Source organism: Pteronotus mesoamericanus, unplaced genomic scaffold (assembly GCF_021234165.1).
Source record: "Pteronotus mesoamericanus isolate MK-2021 breed Mesoamerican mustached bat unplaced genomic scaffold, CSHL_Meso_final contig_26, whole genome shotgun sequence".
In the NCBI taxonomy this organism is placed as follows: Eukaryota; Metazoa; Chordata; class Mammalia; order Chiroptera; family Mormoopidae; genus Pteronotus; species Pteronotus mesoamericanus.
The window spans coordinates 358,567-383,053 of record NW_026555109.1 but is presented as its reverse complement, the minus strand read 5'-3'; the positions used below and the strand labels follow the sequence as shown (position 1 = coordinate 383,053).

At 39.6% G+C, this 24,487-nt stretch overlaps 1 protein-coding gene across 1 annotated transcript in view; it reads right to left on the bottom strand.

The window, feature by feature from the left end:
* Positions 1-24,487, bottom strand: part of FARP1 (FERM, ARH/RhoGEF and pleckstrin domain protein 1) — a 400,915-nt gene that overhangs the window by 302,438 nt on the left and 73,990 nt on the right. The window contains exon 2 of the mRNA XM_054574324.1: positions 8,625-8,818. Coding sequence (XP_054430299.1) covers positions 8,625-8,795 — 171 coding nt within the window. The 5' untranslated portion in view covers positions 8,796-8,818. The remainder of the gene's footprint in view (positions 1-8,624; positions 8,819-24,487) is intronic.

The window sequence follows — 24,487 nt, the reverse complement described above, 5'->3', positions numbered from 1 at the left end:
CCTGTCTTTTTCCTGATCTTAAGGGGAATGCTTGTAGTTTTTGCCCACTGAGTATGACGTTAGCTGGGGGTTTGTCATATATGGCCTTTATTATGTTTAGGTATGTTTCCTCTAATCCCACTTTGCTGAGATTTTTTTTAATCATAAATGGGTGCTGGATTTTATCAAATGCTTTTTCTGCATCGATTGATATGACCATGTGGTTTTTATCCTTCATTGTGTTTATGTGGTGAATCACATTTCTTGACTTGCAAATGTTGTACCATCCTTGCATTCCTGGAATAAATACCACTTGATCATGGTGTTATGATCTTTTTGATACATTGCTGTATTCGGTTTGCTAATATGATGCTGAGGATTTTAGTGTCTATGTTCACCAGGAATATTGGTCTATAACTTTCTTTCTTTGTAGTGATTTTATCTTGTTTGGGAATTAGGATAATGCTGGCCTCATAAAATGAGTTTGGGAGCCTCCTTTCCTCTTGAATTTTAGGAAATAATTTGAGGAGAGGTGTTAGTTCTTCTTGGAATGTTTGGTAAAATTCACCTATGAAGCATCCAATCCAGGGCTTTTGTTTGTTGGGAGTTTTTTGATTACTGCTTCAATTTCAGTAGGTACAGTCTGTCTATTCAGATTCTCTGATTCTTCTTGATTTATTTTTGGAAAATTGTATGTTTCTAGGAATTTATCCATTTTGTCCAGGTTGCCCAGTTTGTTGGCACATAGTTGTTCACAATGTTTTTTTACAATCCTTTGTATTTCTTTTATGTCAGTTATTTCTCCTCTTTCATTTCTATTTTATTTATTTGGGTCCTCTCTCTTTTTTCCTTGATGCCTCTAGTTAAAGGTTTTTCAATCTTTTCTATCTTTTCAAAGAACTAGCTCTTGGGTTCACTGATCTTTTACATTGTTTTTAGACTCTTTCATTTATTTAAGCTCTGATCTTAAATTATTTCCTTCCATCTACTCACTTTGGGTTTTGTTTGTTGTTCTTTTTCAAGTTCCTTTCAATGTAAAGTTAGATTCTTTTTTGAGCTTTTTCTTGTTTTTTAAGATAGACCTGTAATGCCATGAATTTCCCTCTTTGAATTGTTTTCCCAGTGTTCCACAGATTTTGGATTTTTGTGTCCTCATTTTCATTTGTTTCAACGTTTGTTCTGATTTTTTTCCTTGATCTCTGTTGATCCATTCACTGTTAAATAACATATTATTTAGCTTCCATGTCTTTGTGTGTTTTTCAGTGTTCTTCTTGTGGCTGATTTCTAGTTTCATAGCATTGTGGACAGAGAAGATGCCTGATATGATTTCAATCTTCTTAAATTTATTCAGACTTGTTTTGTGTCCTAAAATGTGGTCTATCCTAGAAAAAGTACCATGTGCACTTGAAAAGTATGTATATTCTGTTGCTTTGGTATGATGTACCTTGGTATAGACCTGTTTGGGTCCAACTTGTTTTGGACTCTTTGAGCTTCCTGGACTTGTGTGTCTTTTTTCTTCACCAAGCTAGGGAAGTTCTTGGTTGTTATTTCTTCAAATAGGTTTTCAATCTCTTGCTTGCTCTCTTCTCCTTCTGGTATTTCCATGATGCAATATTGTTACACTTCATGTTGTCCAACATGTTTCTTAAGCTCTCCTCATTTTTTAAAATTCTTTTTTCTTTTGCCCCTCTGCCTCGGTGCTTTTTATGTGCCTTGTCTTCCAAATCACTGATTTAATCCTCTGCTTCATTAAAACTACTATTTATTCCTCCAGTGTATTATTTATCTCAGATACTGCATTCTTTATTTCTGACTGATTATTTTTTATGGTTTTTATATCTTTTTTCATGTTGTTGAGTACCCTTATAATCATTACTTTAAACTCCGTATCTGATAGATTTCTTGCCTCCATTTCATCTAGTTCTTCTTGAGAATTCTCTTGTTCTTTCATTTGGGGTGTGTTTCTCTGTGTTCCCATTTTGGCTGCTTCTTTGTCTTTGTTTCTAAGTATTAGGGAGATATGCAAAGACTGTGGTGTATACCCTTGATAGATGCTGCTTGTGACTGACCCTGGTCAACCTCTTTGGAGCTATTAGCAATCCACAGTATGTGGCTCCTTCTGCTGGGCCTATTTGTATGGAGAAAGAACCAGGCTGTATACCAAGGCCTGCTTTTATCAGCACTGGGCTCTAGGAGAGCGTAGGCTGAAGCCTCATGGAGCTCCCAGACCTGCTTCAGTTGTTAAACTAATGAGTTATAATGGCCTCAAGCTATAATCAGCATCCCTGCTTAAGCTCCACAGGGTGGGGCAGAGTAATTCCTGCAGGCAGGGCTATTGCTTGCCCTCAGGCTGATGCCATTCATAGAGGAGTGTTCTGCCAGAGAAAGATGGCCTTTGCAGAATGGGGAATGACTCAGCACAGGGATCCTGTTGACTGTTCCTTCAGTTCTCTCCCTAGAGCCACCAACCCCAGACTCTCCTCAAGCACCTCTGCAGGAGTCCAGGGTTAAGTGGCTATAAATGAAATATTGTGTGTTGGCCCTTTTAGAGGCTCTCAGAGTCTCTAGCCATGTCTACCTGATGGACAAGAACCTCACTGCTTTTCACAGCTGGATGTTATCTGGGTTCTTTTCCCGGCTCTGGTGCTGTAGGCTGGGGAGCTCAGCTTGGCATTTAGACCCCACTTCTCAGGTGGAACCCTCCAGCTGTTGTAATATCCCTCTGGAACTTCAGCAGCCACCCATAGGAGCCCAGCCAGACCTCTTATGCCTCCTCCATACTCCCTACTGGTCTCATTGTGGTGAAGTAGTTTTTTTCTGTAGTTAATATCTGTAGTAGTATAATCTGTGGTTATAAAGCTTCTCTCCAGCTAGTGTTCAGTTGATTATTCAGGATGATTTCTCTACAATTTAGTTGTAATTCCAGATTGGTCCTGGGAGGAGCTTAGTGTAGGTTCCACTTACTCCTCCACCATCATGAATCTCCCAAGTCCTTTTTTCTGAGCTCAAACCTATACAGACAGCTGTAGAACTCTACAACCATGTAAGACCTTTCCTGAAATTGCAAAACCCTTGGGAAAATAAACTCTCAATTGATCAAGCTCAGTTTTCAGTGACAGTTAAAGAAATTAAATAACTGTTTCATTCCAAAAGGTAAGAAACTGAAATAAATGTTTCATCATTGAAGGGCTGATGGTATGAGACTCCTCGTTAGGTCTCCCAGATATCAGAGGCAATTTTGCCCCTAGTAAAAAACCTTTGTAGTCTCTTTTATTATGACACACAAACTAATTGCTTCTCTTAAATTTTTTTAGGTGTCTCTCTGTTTTGAAAAAAAACCTGTTTATTTCCTTTACTATTGTGTCTTCTATAATATATTTGATTTCTTTCAGTCTTCCATTACCCATTGTCAAGTGGCATATAGTTCAGTCCAATTTATTTCAGTGAAGTTCATGTAAGTTACCCCACACCACACACACAAAGTGAATCTTGACATTTCCTGATGCCCATAAGTAGCATTTCATATATAAATCATAGCATGCTGATTTATCCTTACCACATATTCTTTTTAGCATTTACCACGTACACAGTAACTACTACATCTGGCCAGGCTTTGGATGGTGCCCAGGGGTAGGAGGAGGTATTAATTAAAAATCCCTTGTTTCAGTTTACCATCTGTCTCAGGAATTAACAAATCCAGCCACAAAAAGTTAAACAATTCATCAATAAAGATGTCAACACAGGGTCTCAACTTCCAAAAAAAATAGAAAAGAGAAAAGAAGCCTTAAATATCATCTAGACCAAACATCTCATTTTGCAGATGAGCAAACAAAGTCTCAGCTGGGATATAAAGGAAGTAATTATAGAGAGAAGCAAGATTAGGGACCATGACTCAAAATCTAATTAGAGGTACAGACAATAAGTACTGTGAGAAGAGAAAGGTGACCCCCGCCATGAGAGCTGGGTTTGAGCGTTTGTCAGAATGGAGGATGAGTGGTATTTAGAATGGGAAATGACCCAGAGCAGCACAAACAGAATAATGTGGTGACCTCCTCTTTGGTAGCCATTGGAGCCAAGAATGAAAAGACCCAATGGGATGAGACAGTGGAAGCCCATGGATGTTATGAGGTGATGCTCAGTGCAGTGAAGGCAGACAGTGTTGTGGTCATTTGGGCTGGGTTCCAATCCCAGTCCTATCTTAACTCTGGGCAAATGTGAGGAAGTGACTAAAAGCTCCTCCTATGGGTTACTTCATCTCAAAGAAAAGACAGCACCAACCCCATCTCATAGTGTGCAAGAGTTAAATGACTAAACATAGGTGCAGGCAGTTGGTCACGGGTGTTGGGTATCTGCTGGGTCCAGGCACCGGTCGGGTATAGAATCAAAAGATAAAAAAGAACAGAAAAGGCTTTGTTCCCCAAAGAATTCATACTCTACCTGAGGGAGGCCAAAAATAAGCATGTAAACAAAGAAAAGAATTTTCTGGCATGAGATGCTCATGCAGAAGGTAACATACCCAGGAAAGTGGTAGAGATAACAATGAAAGGTGCTCAAAAATTTGAGTGGTCTATAGCAGACCCTCAATGAAGGCTCACTGCTCTCTCCCAGCCTCCCTAACTCAGAAGTCCATATTTTACCCTCAAGTAGCTGGAAGCTATCCAGCTTAGCATCTGAGCAAAGCAAAGACAAGACACAACTACAGAAAAGATGCAATGATTGTTTCCTGGTATGACCACTGTTTGCACTGAGGTCTTTCTGCAGCAATTAACACTGTTCTCAGGCTTCTTAAAGGTCTCACCACTTTCTACCCACCTGCACCAGGCCACTCCTGCTAACTGCTCAACAAAGACAAGAAGTCTCCTTGCCACTCAAGAGCGTCTTTCTCAGCCATTCTTACTTGGGCTGCTCAAAAGAAGCAAAACATGGCTTGGTTTTGTTTCCTCTGTTCTTCTTGGCTCTTCCTAGAGTGACCTTGCTAATGAAAACACACAAACTGAATAAACACTTGGAGGGGAAACCATCTGCTTCATCCTAAAACGTCAGTAGGAACCATGTTTGTTTACCAATGGGGTCATGAGGACAGAACACATAAAACCTTCTCAGGAACCTTATGGGGTGATGATACTTGTGGGGGAGTGGAAGGGTGTCATTAACCCTTTTAGATCCTCAACAGTCAGTTGGTTTTATAACCTCTGGTTCAAAGAAGAAGCTGCATATATCATAAACCACAGGGTGAGGCTTATTTGCACAGCTTTATCCACATAAAGATGATAAAACGTCATATAAGAATTTACTCTCAGTATTGTTTTTGAACTTTCAACTCTGCATAGGAAATACCTTAAAAGACTGCCCAAGTTCAAGAGCAAAATTAGTGGTAAAACTAGTTACAGAGTGCAAAAGTCTGACACTGTTGAGGCCTTTCGAAAGGTTAAACTCTTAAATAATTTTTTAATGGCTATAAATAAAAAGTGATAGAGGCAAGCATGGAGAGTATGGTTTGGTTATTTGCTCCAGAAATGTTTAGAGAATTTGCATTTACAATGACGATTTTGCCCATATCCATACTAAAGTAATATAAAAAAATGCCCAGGAAATTCAATCCCCAAGGGAAAAGAATGTTTCAGAGAAGAATGTTCCTAAAGGGAAACTGTAATGACTTTTGGCCATGTGCCCTGCTCATCTGTGAGGCAAATGTGAATGAACAAGGAGACTTCATTCTCTTGGGGCACCCCATCAAAGGAGGGATCACATATGGGCAAGTGGGGCACATCCAGGGTCACTCAGCCTTGATGAATTCACAACATAGTTTTGAAGCAAAGTTTTCAAGCAGTGATGGGGAGCTGGGTCTCTTACAATCCTGTGTCACCATGGCCAGCCTGATGCTTTCCAGCTGTGTGAAGACCTGGCTGCTTCAGTTTTTAAAGAGCACAGGGTAGCAATTTTGAATCAGTTTAGTCAATAAAAATGCTGATATCTGCCTTTTTACAAGCAATTATAGAAAACATCTGTTGCCCATTGGTTGAGAAAGAACATTCTAACCAAATTAGAAAAATAAAAATAAAATATGAATGGATGAGGCATGTGAAACACTAACAATTAATTCTACTTGTAAAATAAACTCAGTCAGCAAACACTTAGTGAGCATCCCCTACATGACAAGGTACTGTGTTAGGTGCTGGGGATGAGATAAGGACCCTGTTCTAAGAAGCCAACAGTGAGGTGGCATATGGATGTCAATTCTACTAATCATTCTTGTATTAGGCCAATTGTATGTGCCAAGAGTTCTTCCAAACACTTCAGTTTTATCAACTATTTTTCATTCTCAAAAAATGAGGGAGAGTTTATTATTAGCCTCATTTTCAAAGTGAAAAAAATGAGATATAAAGAGGCTATGGACCTTGTTAATGGTGATCAGGAAGTTAGTAAAAGAAGCTGGGATTTGAACCCAGGTAGTCAAGCTCCACTCTAATGAGTATATGAGCAAATAGGTCTGAGTGAGGGAAGAAAAAGCTCCAGCCACTACCTCAAAGAGTTGGCATCTGGATATAACTTATAGGGCCTTTAAGGATGCATAGGAGTTTACGGGAAAGCAGGGAGAAAGGTTCCCTCCAGGCAGAGGAGTTACAAATACAAAGCACAAACATCATAAGTTGTCAAGTAATATAAATATAAAACATAAAAACATATTTCTATTCCTATTTCTTAGACAGGGAGTTCCTATATAGTTCCTAAACAGAAGCTAAGAACAGTCTTAACGTTCCTTGGTTTAGGGAAACAGAAGAACTGCAACTGAATATAGTACCATGCTTCCCGCAACTCATGCACACAACAGCAGCACCTGAAAGCTCCCTAACCCAAACCACATACAGAAACACCATTTAGTAGAATGTGTTGCTAGAGAAGAAACTTGTGCTCAGAAGTCCCTAACAGTGCCAGATAGGGAAAACTGAAACAATGAAACTAAATACCTCACCAAACCTGTCCAGCAAGGCAGAGAAAAAATTGCTGGGGGGTAAGAGAGGGCGGGCCACACATTCTAAAAGGCCTAATTCTAACAGGCTGGCATTCCTCAATTTATTTCTACAATTTCAGCAAATTAGCCACAGTTTTGTTCACCAAAATACAAAGATGTTTCCAAGGACTTGAAATATATGAATTCTAAAACAAGAAAATTAGAAAGACACAAAGGTTTGTGATGTGCAATAAATTGGTGGTTTTACACATAGCTCTTCTGAGGTTTCTTTCCCTGAGACAATGATAATTCACACTCTCTGGACAATATTCTTTGAAATGAATGTATTTAGTGAATCATATCACTTAAACAATTAAATGATGGGTTCCAGATATTAACACCAAATTTCAGTTGCTCTAGCCAACGGGAATAACAGACGGATCATCTCCACTTTAAAAACAGCTTATGTTCCCAAAGTTTCTTTATAAGTTGGCTGTTGTCATTCAAGAGCTATTTTCTTCCTCCACAATGTTAGATGTAATGCTTGGTATCCAAGACAGAACAGAGAAAATGAAAGTGTGTTAAGAATCCTGTGGACTCTAATCCACGTAAGGAATAATGATTCTTGAGGAAAGCGCAGTCAAAGTTCTGGAGAGCTGGACACACACATCTGACTCTCTCTGCCTTGGGAACAAGAAATCCTCCACCTGTATGTAACTGGTGGTGGGTCTCTAACCTCTAACAGTTCCATGTATGAAGGAAGTTGGGGAGAAGATGAGGGAGGGTAGGGGGTGATGAGTCAGGGACTCAGATAAATAGCAGAACCAAGGGAGTGTGGAGCTCCAACTGATGGAAGAAGCTAAGGCTGGAAGTTCCTTCTTCACTGCCCAGCTCCCAGACACCCCTTTGTTCTGCCCCTGGGATGACTGGCCTCTTCCACTTTAGAGCTGCCACACTGTGGGCTTGGGTCACTGTTTTTCTATACTCCACTCCCCACAAACATGGTCATCAACTTCTTTCTAACATGAGAACACCCATACAGGTCTTCTATGGTCTTCTCAGGATTTTTCTTGCCAGTACTTTATAGCAATGGTGCAGGCACGCATGCACATGCACAGAGAAACTGCCTATAATAAGCAAGTTAAATTGATATCCAGCCACAAGACTACGTTCTCTCCAATTTAAATATATATAATACATATGCACATACAGACAGAGAAACAGGGTCTGGCACAAATAATGCCCCTTTTTTATTATAAAATCTTTTATTACAAAATCATAAGCATGTAATTCTGTAATGTATTATCACACTCAAGCATACCCTATGACATTTTAGGTGAAATGTCCAAATTAAAACTATGAAGTATTACACCCATATTATTACCCTACCAACCACACTCATGCAGGCATTACTTCTGCCAAACTCTGTATATTTATATATGGAAAGTTAGTAAAATTCAAGTGATGTGCCCACTGATATCATTATATAGGCAGTTCATGTGTAAATCTAAAAATTGGACAGTTCAGAACCAGAACATGTCAGAGGAGCGTGTTATGAGGCTGGGTAGTGTGGTTCAGAATACAAAGACCCTCTTCCTGTGACCCTGTGCCACTAAAACTTGAGAATGAGGTGAACCTACCCATGCCAAAGGCTGCCCACACACTTCAGTCCACAGATATACCCACAACTTACTGGAACTTCAAATGCCTCCTGGGTGTCATCCAGCATCTGGATTTTGATGGACATGAGTTTTCCTGAAGGTGGTGGGGGCAGCTTCTGTCCATGTTCCAAGGTACTAATCCCCGAACTCTCTGGGGCCCCCAGTCGTGATCCTGGAGTTGGCCTCTGCTCTATTTCTCCCATGATGAAAGCAGATTATATAATATCTGTCGGAAGCAGTAACAAAGAGAAATATATCACTCAGAAGAGGAGACTCACTCATTTAAACTCCCTAACACTTGTCATCTTCTGTCCTTCATTCTGGGAATTTCCCCAAAACACACCAGGCTCACCACCATCTGCATAGGAACAACACAGGGTGAGGCTTTGGTCCATTTACCAACTACGTCCTCTTTAACCACTCAAGGAATGTAAACAGTGGTGCATATTTTATTCTTCTGTATATTTTTACATATTTTATTCTTTTCTCATTTTATAGTCAACTCTTCATTATTCATACCATAGAATCAGTTGTGTTCAAAATATTATTCAGTGTCTACAATGAGCTAGGAACTACTTTTTACACATTTGGAGTTTGGTGGGAAGATGATTAACAATGCCTAAGCCATATCATTAGCATCCATTAATTACCTTTTTATGGACATGCTAACATACTAAATAATATGAGTATTATAAAGATAAATAGATAACATACATTGTGGCTCCCGAGTTTATAATCTGGTTGAGGAGACTAAACATACACTCACACAAATAATGTAGGTGAAATAATGTAGGGTCTTTTGATTTCTTCTACTTGTTTCCATGGCAATTACCTCCTAATTCATGTCTTTGCTACACTCCAAAGTTGTAACCCTTTTCCCAAGTACATATTATAGTATCAAGAGTTATTTTACTGCACTGACTGGTGTGGCTCAGTTGGTTGGGGGTTGTCTTGCAAAGTAAAAGGTTGCGCACTCGATTGCTGGCCAGGGCACATGCGTGGGTTGCAGGCTCGGTCCCAATCGGTGCATACGAAACGCAACGGATCATTATTTCTTTCTCACATCAATGTTTCTCTCCTTTTTCGCCCTTCCTTTCCCTCTATCTAAAAATAAATGAATAAAATCTTTTTTTTAGTTATTTTCTTAAAAACAGAATACAATCATCTTTCCAAATTGTCTACTTTTCTCTCATGCCACAAACCCACTTCCCACTCTGCTACTGCCTCTTTCTTCAGGTCTTCACACATGTACCTCTCTCTGTATATAAATGCTTTGTACTCATTCTCCAGCTGAAGCTTCTACTCTAGCTTTGAAATTCAGTTCAAATGTCTCATCCCTGACACTGAGGCAGAGCTTCAGTGTTGCTGCCACTCTTGCTCATGACCCTGTCAAGCTTTAGCACAGTGGTCAATTCCATCTGCATTTGCCGTGACATCATGAAACCTTAAAGCAGAAACCAAATTTTGGATGTTCTCAGGACCTACCTAGGCACAATGCCTGGCACAGAGTGGAGTTCAAGAATGGCTGCTTGATTACTGGACCAATCAGCCAGAATATTTATACTATGGTCAATATCAAATGTCACAAGAGCACAAAGAAATGAGATTTCAATGTGAGATGAAGTGGGGGTTTTTTGGCAGGAGGTTCCATCATGGAGAAGTTAGGGATTCAATTCAATTTAGTCTCAGATGTTGGGTAATACTTGAAAGAAGACAGAAAAATACACAAGGGGAGGGCATGCCAGAATGCCAACAGCACCAACAAAGCTATGGGACAGATATAAGACGCCATATGGGAAGAAGAGTGAGATTTAATGCCAAAGAATTAAAGATGCATTTAGAAAATAATTTGGAATCAGATGATAAACAACCTCAAATGCCCATTGAGAAATATAGTCTTTACACTGTAGGTGGTAGGGAGCCACTAGGGTAAGGACAATGACACAAAACAGAACTTTTGAAAAATGAATCTGGAAATAATATACAATAGGGAGTGCAAAAAGAGAGATGCAATGGCAAGAGGCGGGAGCTTTCAGTTACAAAGCTATTGAAACAATTTGAGCTTAAGGGGATAACTTGGACAGCAGCAATGAAAATGAAAATGAAAATGAAAAGGAGGCTGTATAAAACCCACTTTTGTGAAAAAATTAACCTGATGTTGTAATTAGTTAGCTACTGAGAGAAGATAAAAGTATAATAATGATCAGAAGGTTTTAAATGAGAACAGAGGAGAGGAAGCAGAAACGGGAGGTGTGGATTTGACTGGAGACATTGTTCAGGGTTATAAAAGGACATAGAGTAGGCTGTCAGGAAGGTGAAGCTGGTTGTGAACTACGGGTTCAGAGTCTGTCTCACCGTACAAGTGAAAGCCATGATGAAAGTCAAGGAAAGTGGGGGACATAAAACCAAAAGAGTAAAAATAACAAACATGCTCAGTCATGAAGTCTAGTATTTGCTGAACCCCCAAATTTATGTTGCAGCCCTAACCCCCAGTAATATAAGAATGTGACTGTATTTGCAGAAAGGGTCTTAAAAGATGTGATTATGTTAAAATAAGGTCATTAAGATGGGCCATAATCCAATATATTGTCCTTTTAAGAAAAGGAATTTGTACAGAGAGGCAACAGGGATATGAGAACACAGAAGAAAGACCATGTGAGGACCCAGCAAGAAGGCAGCCATGTGCAAGCCAAGGAGAGAGGCCTCAGGAGAAACCAACTTTGCTGACATTTTGATCTGAGACTTCTAGCCTCCAGACTGTGAGAAAATAAATTTCTCTTAAGATAAAGTAACTTGTCTGTGGTACTTTGTTATGGCAGCCTTAGCAAACTCATACAAGGCAATGGAGAAGATGTGAAAGAGGCATGGGAAAAATGACGTAGTTGACATGTAGTGACAAAGTAAGCCATCAAAGGGGCATCAAGGGGTCAGATACAGAACTATGGTGTGAGGTACAGAACTAAGGGTGCTGTGTATTGCCTACACATTTGAAAATGAGTCTCCCTTCAGCTCTTTTCTTCAGGACCAGTCTGAAATCTTATTTTGTAGGTTCTTCTTGCCTAACTCATGGGCATCCTTCTCGTTTAGAATCAGGTTCGAGATGTTTCCCAAAAACATTCCATATGGAAAGAACTCCCTTCTTCTCAGCAAAACCTCTAACATTCTCACCATGACACAGAGGGCTATCTATGAAGTAGCACACCAAAAGCAATGGAGTCACCTCAAACCACCCTACAGTAAAAAGACATGTCCTTTGCTCGGGCAGGAAAAGGATCTGATTACCACATAGGAAACAGTATTTACTTATTCCTCCCAACACATTTGCTACCAACCTTCCACCCCAGCCCGTAAGAGATTATTGTTCGTTCTTATGCAATCTTTTAAAATTGGGGTACTATAACAAGGCATTGCTAGTTAAGGACCAGCCTTTCTGAGAACTGCTCTTTCTTTTTTGAATACCCACCTGTGATTTCACAGGTCTGTTATATACAGTATCTTTCTAATTTCTGCCCCAAATAAGCTTTTTTAAAGAACCTAATTCTAGACAATTTGGTTGTGTGATCTGTGCTTTGCTTAATTCCTCTATTAGTCTTAAGAGATATGAGTAGAACTTGTTCACCTATAATGCTTAGCACAGTGCCTCATACCAAAGTGAAAGAGAGATCAATATTTACTCAATGAATCAAATCTAGATGGTATACATTTAGTTAACTATGAAATCAGTTGAGTTTAAAATAATCTTCACAAACCGGTTGGAGCTCCAGAAATCCCTTCCCTATATTTTTTCTCTTCACTGTCTCATGGTTAAAAATACAAGGCTGGTCAAAAAGTTTGTCTGATTTTTTCCGTAAGATGGTTCTAATAGTGCTTAGCTGTATTTAACTTCATTTGAAACAATTTTGTTAGATTATATTGTAACAGCTGTGATATCACTGTGCATTTTTTTAAAAACTTACCAAACTCAGTGAATTTTTGTGTAGCCATTTTAATATTGAAGGTGAAAAAAAATATGCAACATTTTCAGCATGTTATGCTTTATTATTTCAAGAAAGGTAAAATGCAACTGAAATGCAAAAAAGATTTGTGCAGTGCATGAAGTAGGTGCCATGACTAACTGGACGTGTCAAAAGTGGTTTGCCAAGTTTTGTGCTGGAGATTTCTCACTGGACGATGCTCCATGGTCAGGTAGACCAGTTGAGGTTGATAGCAATCAAATTGAGACATTAATTGAGAACAATCAATGTTATACCACATGGGAGATAGCCAACATACTCAGAATAATCCAAATCAATAACATTATTGGTGAAAATGAAAAATGTGTCTTTTATTTTATGGAAAAAACTAAATGGACTTTTTGGCCAACCCAATAAATGCAACTTCCAGAGAAAACTATGCCATCAGTACAGTTGTTCCCCCGCCCCTATCCCTAGTCTCTTCTTTGCTCTTTTCCCTAGTTTGGTGTTGACCTCTCCTTGCCTCTCCAAGCACCCCACCTCTGAACCTGCCTTCTCTGCCCTGCACACCAACAACATGAACAGGTCCTGACCTTGAACACTGATGCTGGACCTGGACACTTACTACTTACAGAGCAGAGCTCACTATTGCTCTGAGTCAAGGAAACATGGGTCTGGCTGTGGCTCTGACACCTATCCAGGGAGCTGATGGAAGTGTCTATTCTCCCATGTTACCCCATCTCAAAGGGGCTAGGGCTGCTCCCTACAAGTGCATTTTCTCCTTGTCCTACCCTAGCAAAGAACAAGGCCCCTCATCCCCTAAATTATATTCTGTCTCTCCCTCTGGCCCAAGATCTCCAGATGAATAAACATTATTTTTAGCACCTTTAAAAATCAAATTGAGTTAGCGATTCAGAGACACTTACTACTTTAACTTACTTTTTCTTTAGTCTTTGAATGACTTCATGCCTATATTATTTCTATTTCTGTATGTTAATGTTTAAACAAAGTACGTCACACTTTCTTTTGCTTATATATTTATACTTGCATACAGACTGTTCTGTACATGGAAAGTATTGTTTAATTCAAATATAAACCCAGCCAAGAGTTTTGAGTTGAGCATCCTAAGAATGTCAAGGGAATATCTGAGGAAAAGTGGCAAAGTCATAAATGAGTAACCACAATGGATGTTTGATATCAAAACTGGTGAGTCAGAACTAGAAGTCTAACAAACCTAAAAGTCTCCTATTTATAAATACCAAGCCATGCTCTATTCTGATTTTTACCTCTGTAACTTCCTCTGACTTCTGATTTCCTTAAGCAAGAGTCAGAGTAAAGGAAATTAGTGTATCTTTCCTTGTGATACACTATATTAACATGATCCTTCCAGACCAAAAACAAAAAGCTGTTTGTGAAACTACTTTATTCTTTAGATCTACGTGAAAAGTTAGTTAAAAAGAAATAGTAGCTACAACAAAAAGTAATAAAATTTTTAATTGGTAATGAAAAGATAAATAGCTACAGTTCTCTTATTATAGTGACCTGGTTTAAAGACTTCCTCTTGGAAGTCACCCAAAAGCACACACACAAAGGCAACTCTCTCCCTGAGGAAACTACATGATATCTGCAATCCTGAATCACAAAATGTGACAAAGAGATGCCCAAACTGCACTGAAGGCCAGACAGAGGGGAGGAAATTGCTTTAAGAGGCTGTCCATGCCCGCAGAGCCACGCTCCCCAATAAGTAGAATATCCTTAGCAATAAACCCAGCAACAGCTTTCTGGAAACAAGGAGAATAGATGTGTAGATCAGTACTAAGAGATGCGCTGGATGCAGTGTGGTGGGAAATCTCCAGAAGCACTAAAGGTGGACTTGAATGAGAAACTACATAACCAAGCCATATTTGCAGGAAGCAGTCTATTTTCCAAGGCAAGGTGAAAAAAGAGAAAAACAGCATTGGACATACCACCAGTCTCAGCAACAGAGAGAAAAACAAAGATTGAAAATATTACATGTACACAAATACATGTATACATGCACACCATCCCTCAGGTCACAAGAATTTCTATTAGCATAGGACATGGCCCTGTCTACTGGCTCATGGGAAGCTCTTGCAAACAGCTACTTCACAAAGAACTTGCATGATAGCAAAAAGTGTGTTTACAAAGATGTGCTAGAAGAGAGAGAAAAATGAAAATGAATGACAGATGAACAACACCCACAAGAGAAACATTACATGCAACAGAACAAAATTTTGCACAAATGTAATAAATTAACAAAACAATAAAATAACCAATTCTATAAACAAAAACATAGAAAATTTAAAAGATTTCAGGGAAGTTATAGAAAAACATGAGAAGGAAATAAAGTATGAGGGCAGACATAAGGGAGGAAAAAAAAGGAAGAATGAGTAAAAATATCTCTGCTATGTACTGAATGTTTGTGCCCCACCCTTGAATTTGTTTTTTGAAACTTAATCCCCAATGTGACGGTATTAAGAGTAGAGCCTTTGGAAGGTGATTAGATAGTGAAGAGGGAGCCCTTATGAATGCGATTAGTGTCATAAAAAGGCCCAGACCAGACCAGTGTCGCTCAGTTGGCTGGGTGTAAGTCATCCCATAAAGTTAAAAGTATCCAGTTCCCGGTCTGTGCACATGGCTGGGTGACAGGTTTGGTCCGTAGTTGGGTCCAATGCGAAAAGCAATCAGTCCATGTTTTTCTCTCACATTGATGTTTCTTATTCACTCTCTCTCTCTCTCTTCCCCTTTCTCTAAAAATAAATAAATCTTAAAAAATAAAAAAAGAGTCCCCAAAGAGTTCTCTTGTCCCTTCCACCATGTGAGGACACAGTGAAAAGACAGCCAGCCACCTATGAATAGGAAAAGTTACCTCACAAGACACTGAAGCCACTGGCCACTGATCTTAACTTCCCCAGCCTCCGGAACTATGAGAAATAAATTTCTGTTGTTTTTAATTCCTCTTGTTTATGGTGCTTTATTATAGTAACCCCATCAGCTTAAGAAAATCATCAAAATGGAAGTAGCTAAAAAAATTATGCACCGGTGGAAATATGAGGGTTTTGAGTGGAAAGATTTAAAAATATTAAAACAAGGCTTTTGAGACACAGGTGACATAGGTAGACATGGTGACACAGGTAGACATGGCTTGCCTCTTCGCACAACCACATCAAAATTACAACTAAAATATAGAAGGACCATCATTCATGAATGTCAGAAATCAAGTTTAATAGAAGTCTGACAACTATGGAACTGAAGAAGCCACATCTATCTAGGCTGGTAGGAGGGGCGCAGACAAGGAATGGTCTGGCACCACATCCACATTGGAGCAAGGAGTCCCAGGCCCACACCAGGCCTCCCAGCCCAGGATTCCAATGCCAGGAGGATAAACCCTCACAACTTCTGGGTGCAAAACTCAGCAGGGATTGAGTTGGTGGAGGAGGCTGCTGGAACCCACACATGGACTCACCTATTCAGACTCTCTCCCTCTGAGCTCCAGCATTGGTGTGGCAGTCTGAAGGGCAGCAGTGGTTATACAGGAAGAGACTGGAATATCTCGCATCAAGGCAAGCAGAGGCCATTGCCCTTTGCTGAGCCCTTCCTGCACAAAGCCAGCAGGCTAGTGCCACATTTGAAACCCCATCAACCTGGCTAACACGGTGTGACCCACCTTGGAGATCCACAGAGGCTCTTCCCCACCCAATTTACAGCCCACCCAAGCTGCTTTCCATAAGAACAGCTAGTCTTAGCTCCTAAATCCTGTCAAACAAGCAACTGCTGGCTCAGTAAGCCTTATAGTCAGCCAGATTAGAGTCACAGCTTGGCCTCACTTGGGAATCTCCAAGCCCAGCACAAGTAGCAGCCATCTCAGATTGCTTTAAGCTCAGGCATGGTGCCCAGGGAGAAACACAGTGGGGGCTGACCTTGGCCTGCACCATCTGGGAAACCCCAGGGCAAGCACACCCAGTGGACAGCTACAGACCACTTCAGAGAACCACCACCCTGCCCCTGCATAGCTGATCCTCCATGGAGGGTGCTGGTGGTCAGTGGTCATAGCCAATCCTTGCAGCTGGCTGGCCTGGGTAAATCCCTCCTGTTGATTTGCCAACAGCAACCAAGGTTCAATTACAAGAAGAGGGTAGACTCAGCCCACATGAAGGGTGCATCTTGAGAACCCAGCTTGGGTGACAGGAGACATTGGTGGTTAGTGGTCATAGCCAGTCCTTGCAGCTGACTGGCCCGAGTAAATCCCTCCCACTGATCTGCCAACAGCAACCAAGTGTCAACTACAAGAGGAAGGTGTACTCAGCCCACATGAAGGGCACATCGTGAGTACCCAGCTTGGGTGATAGGGAGTGCCATTGGACCCTACAGGACACCTACTACCTTAGGCCACACTACCAAGACACAGAGTGAAAGCAGCTCTACCTAATATTAGAAACAAACACAAGGGAGGCTGCCAAAGGAGACAAAGAGACATGGCCCAAATGAAATAGATCAAAATTCCAGAAAAAGAACAAAACGAAGTGGAGATAAGCAGTCTATCAGATGCAGAGTTCAAAACACTGGTTATAAGGATGCTTAAGGAACTTGGTGAGGGCCTCAACAGCACAACAAAAGATCCAGTCAGAAATGAAGGATACACTAATTGAAATAAAGAACAATTTACAGGGAGTCAATAGTAGAATGGATGAAGCCAAGAATCAAATCAATGACTTGGAACACAAGGAAGCAAAAAAAAACAACAACCACCATGCAGGACAACAAGACAAAAAAAGAATCCAAAAAGATGAGGAAAGTACAAGCAGCCTCTGGGACAACTTTAACAGGTCCAACATTCACCTCATAGGGGTGCCAAAAGGAAAAGAGAACAAGAAAGAAATTGGAAAACTCTCTGAAAAAATAATGAAAGAAAACTTCCCTGTTTTAGTGAAGAAAATAGACTTGCAAGTCCAGGAAGTAGAGAGAGAAGCCCACTCCAAGGTGCATCGTTATTAAAATGCCAAGGTTAAAGATAAAGAAAGACTCTTAAAAGAAGAGATAAGAAGTTAGTTACCGGAAAGTTGCCAGATGGGGTGGGTGAAAGGGTGAAGAGGTGATGAGATTAAGAAGTACAAATAGGTAGTTACAGAATAGCCTTGGGGATGTGAAGTACAATATAGGAAATGGAGTAGCCAAAGAACTTATACACATAGCCCATGGACAAGAACAATGGTGGGGGATTACCTGAGGGTGTAGGGGGCACTGGGTGGAGAGGGGCTAAGGGGGAAACATCAGGACAACTTATTTTTAGCCTAATCAATAAAATATAATTAAAAAATTAAAATATTAAAACAGATAGAAAAATGATAAATATGGAAAGACATATGGAAAAACAGAGATCGATCCAACATATCCACAATTGGTGTCACTAAAGGAAAATAAAATTAAATGTGAAAAAAAAATTAAGGTATAATTCTGGATACCGTTTCAGAAATAAAAGATGATTCTCCATAATAAATGAACATACCGTATCCCAGAAATAACTAACATAAAATGATGAATACTAAGACATTCCCTGTATCATCACTGATCTTCCAAAATTAAGAGGGAATCATTTGGCACTGAGGCAAAAAGTTCAAAAAAACATCAGAGAACAAAAGTTAAGACTTATTCACAGCCACACTCAATGCTTAAATGTCCTCAAAGAAATAACAGAGGAATGAATCAAAACTTTAAATCCAGCTGAATTTTCATTCAAATATAATAGCCAAATATCTTAAGTAGTCAAGAACTCAGAGAAATGTTACCCAGGCTCTCCTAGAGGATAAAATTCAGCAAAACAAGAGGCAAAAGTTAGTGAAACAATGGAAAATGATTATCAGTAAACTTCCTTTTATACTGTAAGAGGAAGACTAAAATAATGATGATAGCTGCAGAATATTGTAACTCCTGACAATGTAGCAATAACAGAACTAAAAATTGGCAGGAGAAGGAGTAGAGCTGGTGAGAGGCACTGTAAGTATTAGCACACATTTTTAAATTAATAATAAAAAGAAAATTTAAATCTCCAAAGATAAACAAATGGTTAATAAACACATGAAAAGATGTAGCATCATTCCTTAGTCATCAAGAAATGCAAAGTACATCCACAATGAGATAATATTTCACACCCACTTAAAGAACAGTAACAACTATTATGGGGAATGTGAAAAAAATGGAATTCTCATACATGCTGGTGGCTGGTAGCAACATAAAATTGTACAGACACTTTGGTGAACATATTAGTAGTTTCTTAAAAATTCAGTCATAGCCCTGACCAGTGTAGCTCAGTTGGTTAGGCATCCTTTCACAAAGCAAAGGTTACTGGTTTGATTCCCAGTCAGAGCACATGCCTGGGTTGTGGGTTCAATCCCTGGTTAGGGAGCGTGTAAGAGGCAACTGATTGATGTTCCTCTCTCACAATTGTGTTTCTCTCCCTTTCTCCCTCCTTTTCCCCTTCCTTAAAAAAAATTAAATAAAAATCTTTTTTAAAAAATTTAATCATAAATTTAGCACACAACCCAGAGATTGGGTTTTCCTAGTGACTCAGCAATTCCACTCTTAGATATTATCCTAAGATGGATGAAAACTTATGTCCACAAAATGACTTGCATGAATGCAGATGTTCATAGCAAAAAATTACCAGCAAGTGGAAAAAATTAAAATGTTCATCACCTGGTGAATGGATAAACAAAATGTGTTATGTCCATACAAGCGTGGAAGAAAAGGGACCACACATGAAACCTGACAAGCTCAGGAGAGGCCTGTCTGGCAGCCTTATAAACTCAGAGACCTAAAGTAACCATATAGGATGGTCTGAAATTAAAACTTTCTAACTAAAAGCAGTTCATGAAAGGTAGTCATGTCCTAGGCCAGTATTTTTTCCTAACAAAGATCAATCTTTACCTTACCTGAGCCTGTCTGTTGTCTTTTTGTATCTGTGATTAATATACCTTTGTAATGTCAAATTTCCTTTTTCCAGACCCCTCAGAGCACAGGCACTGGACCAGGGAGAGACTGCATATCCCCTCATTGTTACCATTAGCATGTTAATTTTTTACTATTAACTATCCTATTCCCTCCTGTGTAAAAGTAAGTGTCTATCATTTTACTTTTTATCCAATCCAAGAGGTACCCCACACTTTGCTTTCTCCCACTTCCCTAACCTATTACCAATGGATTTCTTGTAACCCCCTTCTGCCTCCTCTTTTGATTGTAATGTATAAAATAAGGTACTAAACTGCCATTTTCCAGAGTATTTTCTCAGTCTGTTGAGGTTTTGTTTCCCGGCAATTGTCATCAGTTTTGCTCAAATAAATTCACAAATGTTCTCTACAGATATGAACGTTTCCTATGTTGACACAAGGAACTATTATTCATCAACAAAAAGAAATGAAATGCTGATACATGTTACAACATGAATAAACCTCAAAAACATTTTGTTAAGTGAAAGGAGCCAGATGCAAAAGACTACATAGCATATGATCCTGTTTATATGAAATATCCAGAAAAGTCAAATCTGCAGACAGAAAATAGGTGCCTGGGGTTAGGGCAGGAGCTGGGACTGATAGCAAAGGGACAGAAAAATGGGGATCTTTTGAAGGGTGATGGAAATGTTCTGAAACTATATTATGGTAAAACTAGATTGTCACACAACTCTGTAAATTTACTGAAAACCTTTGAATTGTACACTTAAAACAGGTCAACATTATGATATGTAAATAGACACACACACACACACACACACACAAATATACTTGCGAACATACAGAATCTCTGCGGAAGGATTAAGAAGTACTTGGTAGGAAAGCTGGCTCCATTGAGGCAACTAGCCTGGTGAAAGACAGGAGAAGGACCTAAAACTTGGTTGTCATTATACATGTTTTGGACCTTTTAAATCTGTACCATGTATACATATTAGCTATTAAAAATAAACCATTTTATAAAATGGATGAATCTACTACGAATATCCTGCCAGCCCCATTTAGAGAATGAAATCTAGTAAGATGAATTCACAGTAAAGAGTGACAACAATCAAAACAGGCTGACTAAGAAGAACTTCGACAGGAGTCCCCCGCTGCCCCCTGCCACCATTTTAAATATAAGCCACTTAGAAATACTAGGTAAAGAAAAATTCATAGAAAGGGTTTATTCACAGAAGAGAAGCTCACAAGATAGATTTATAGGAAGCTACAGGGCTGGGCTCTAGAACCACCAAAGGAAGCGCTTCTAACTGCCCCATGCTGAGCATGAAGGAGCATGAATTTGCCATTTTGTGGGGACAAAAATCAGCAATGTGAGACATCCAGGAGAGCAAAGGGTGAAAGGTGTATAATCCCTACCACCTCCATTCATTTGGCTCTTCCTTTAGGAGCCGGACAGTGCTTGGCAAGAAAGCTACCTTGTGCTCCTGTTGCCCAGGGAGCCAAAGAACAGGAGGTGACAGTGGGAATGGGAGGGAGAAGACAGGGAAGACATATCCCAGAAGGTCTGGCTGCAAGGCACCATCTCAAGAGCACAACCAGACAAGTTTGGCCTTTCACAAGGACTTTAGATAAGGGATTTTGAGCAAGTTAAAAAAACAGGTATCTGTATAGATAGATTTGCTTATATCAAAAAAGTCTGTGAGCAAAAGAAACAACTGCAGATCAGCTGTTTTACATCAACCAGACACTACCGTCTACAAACAGGTGCCCTATTTCACATGCCAAGTAAGGAAAAGAAAGCTAAACTGTGGAAGCTACATAATTTCTTCACTGTCTTTTCTCTCTATCCCTAGAAAAATCAAATGAAATTAAATTAAATTAACTATAAATGACAAATCTCTGGTAAACTCCAAGCAGAAGAGAAAGTTTCTCTTTTTACAGTGGTTATTTTAAAAGTCTAGTTTTAACCATATCCCTTTTCCACTCAAAAACGCTGAGTATAGTAAATGCGAAAGGTTAAATGCAAAAATTTCCAGCCAGACACTTCAATAATTTGCCTTTATTTCTCTCCTTGTAAATAAACCCTTTTCTAATCCAACTGGATTCTGCATTTTTCTGGTGGTGTGCTCTTGCTATTGTTTGTCTCCCTTCCAAAATACTATCTTGTCTACCTGGCTCTAATGACATTCTCTAGAAAGCCTTTCCTGATGTACTCTTTAAAGGAGGGGAAGGGTGAGGGGCAGGGAACAGCTCCCTTTATTCTCCCTGGAGTTTTGCTTACATTTTGGCTTTTGTTTATTTCACTTGTACTCCAGGCCTTTCTCCTCTTTCCCTGCATTGTCAACTAGATGTCAAGTCCAGAGGGACAGGAATGGCACTGTCTACATTACCTAGGAGTGTGATGTGCTCTCCTTGTTTTAGTTCAAGAGACAGCCCTAAGCTCAGACCCGGGGACTCTAAGAACTTCAGGCAATCCTGTATCCATTCTAGTCATCGTTTTCCTTGCCTAGAAAACAGAGAAAAGGCTGACTGTATACAGTAGACTAATAAAATAGGGCTTCTTAAAATGTGGTTGCAACTTAGCCTGCTAGCAGCATCAGCATCACCTGGGAGCTTGTTAGAAATGCAAATTTCTCATCTCAGTACAGACCCTCTGAATCTGAAAGGCTGGGCCCAACATCTGGGTTGTAATAAGCCTTCCAGGGGTTCTGATGCAAGCTCCACAGCATGAGGACCTTCAGAGGTTCCCAGTGAGAATTAACTAACGTAGATAAGCCCACCTGATACACTTTGAGCATCTAGTTGGTTAGATAACTTCACCAAAAAAAAATCTCTACTCTGCACTTCACACATGCACCAACATAGTGAGTGCCTGATTTTTCCAACAGCTGTTGGCAAGAAAAAGTGGCATTCCTTTTCCAATCAAATTTTAATCTATCCTCTAACCTTGTTCTAAAAATGTTTTTACTTATTAAAATTAAAGAAATAAAAACAATTTAAGACAATTCGTTTGTTTCCATTTTCACTGATTTGTTAGAGCATATTTCAGAGTATTTTTCCTCCTTTAAGTAAAGAGGCAAAGACAAAAATGTGTAGAATGGAGGTGGAAGGTGCTGTGAAGAGAAGGCTCCGTTATCCAGGTAGGGAAAAAAAATCAGAAAACCAGAAAGAAATCTCCAATGTTAATGATGTTGATAATTCTAAGAGGTAAAATTTCAACTTTAGCTCCCCCCTTCATTATACCTTGAAGTAAAAGGCCAGGGTAATAAACAAAATGTAAGGACATAGGTGGTCTTCTTGAGGACAAGAAACCAGGTTGTGAAACTAGAGAAGCTGGTGTTCATGCTGCCTGTTACTACCAGAACCAATAACTAAAGACAGGGATTGAAACTTTACAAGTACTTTATACAAATGCCAGCAATCTGAGAAGACTACAGGGTTATATAACCCCCGAAACACTCTCTTAACATCTCATCTCAAGCCAACCTTTTTTATAAGGAGAAGAAAAGGTTAGGTAAGGGGTTTGGAATTCAGGGGGAAAGGTTACTTAGATAAAGTTGCAGTTTGGTAATTTTTCTAGCATCCCAGTGACTGTTTATCTGCATCCTAGTTGATGGACATTTCCTCCCTGGAGCACAATGGCTCAGATACCTTTTTGATCACATGCAGTCCTCCTGGGGCACAAAGGTTGAATTGCTTACGGGCCTCCTGGAGTGAGGGTAGGCTCTGTCATATATTCAAATTCCTGAAACAACAGCTTTCTACATGCATTAATCACTAAGCCTATTAACTATACTAAAGCTAAAATTTAACTCTTGAGTTCCCCATCATTCCCCAGTGTTAGACTTTAACTATCTTATTTCTATGAGATCAGTTTCACATGGAAATAATCATTTTGCAGTTAAGCATGTATCTTAGCATTAGATAGTCTTGCAGGGGGGTTAGAAATAGGCTTAATTAGAAAACCACATACAGAAGCACACTGTATGCAACAAGCAATGATACTGAAAAAGATAGAGAATGAAAACAACAAATGCCTCTCTTAGACCAGCAATACTAGGTAGGCAGGTGGTTAGTTTAGACAAGGCAATACCATAGAATCCTCTTATTTTCATTTCACTTGAAAGGAGTAAGTTCTCCATAACATGGGGTTAAACAAAAAGTAATGAAAAAATATGTCATTGTTTTTGAAAGATGACTTTCAGGTCTTCTTGGAGTCTGGTGGTCCATTGTTCTTTCAGTACTCTTTACTCTGGTGTGATTAATCCAAGGTTTTATTCCTGCCAATTTCACTACAGTTGGGGTGGTAAGGAGTATGTCCCAAGGTTGAATCCACTTTTCTTCTACTTGGCTCACATGGGAATCCTGTCTTCCAAGTCTTGAGTAGCACCTTAACTCCACTCTCAAAGTAATGTAGAGAACCTGCGAGGAAGAGGTCTCTAATACAAGCAAGGTCATTAATTAAAGCTAAGGTCTGACTTAAATGTTGTACATAGTTCTTTACCTTTACCCTCCTGATCTATAAACATGTCTCCCGCTGGAATCACAGCCTAGAATAGTCGCCCATACACAATTTCATAAGGACTCAATTGAATCTCTCTTCAAGGAGCCACCTTTATTCTGAGCAGAGCAAGAGGTGAAACTTGATCCCAATGGAGAAGAGTTTCTTTTCACAATTTGGCTATATTTTTCATCAAGGTGTGATTCATCTTCTGTACCTTCCCAGAAGCCTGAGGTCTCCATGCCAATGTGGAGTCTCCACTTGATTCCTAAAAATTCATTAACCTTCTATGTAATTTCTGAAACAAAAGCAGGTCCATTATCACACTGAATGCTGCCGGTAGGCCAAAGTGCAGAATTACTTCCTTCAGTAAGGTTGTCACCATCTCCAAGGATTTCTCTGTTCTAGCAAGACAGGCTTCTACCCATCCTGAAAAGGTATCAACAAAGACTAACAAATATTTTCATCCTCAGACC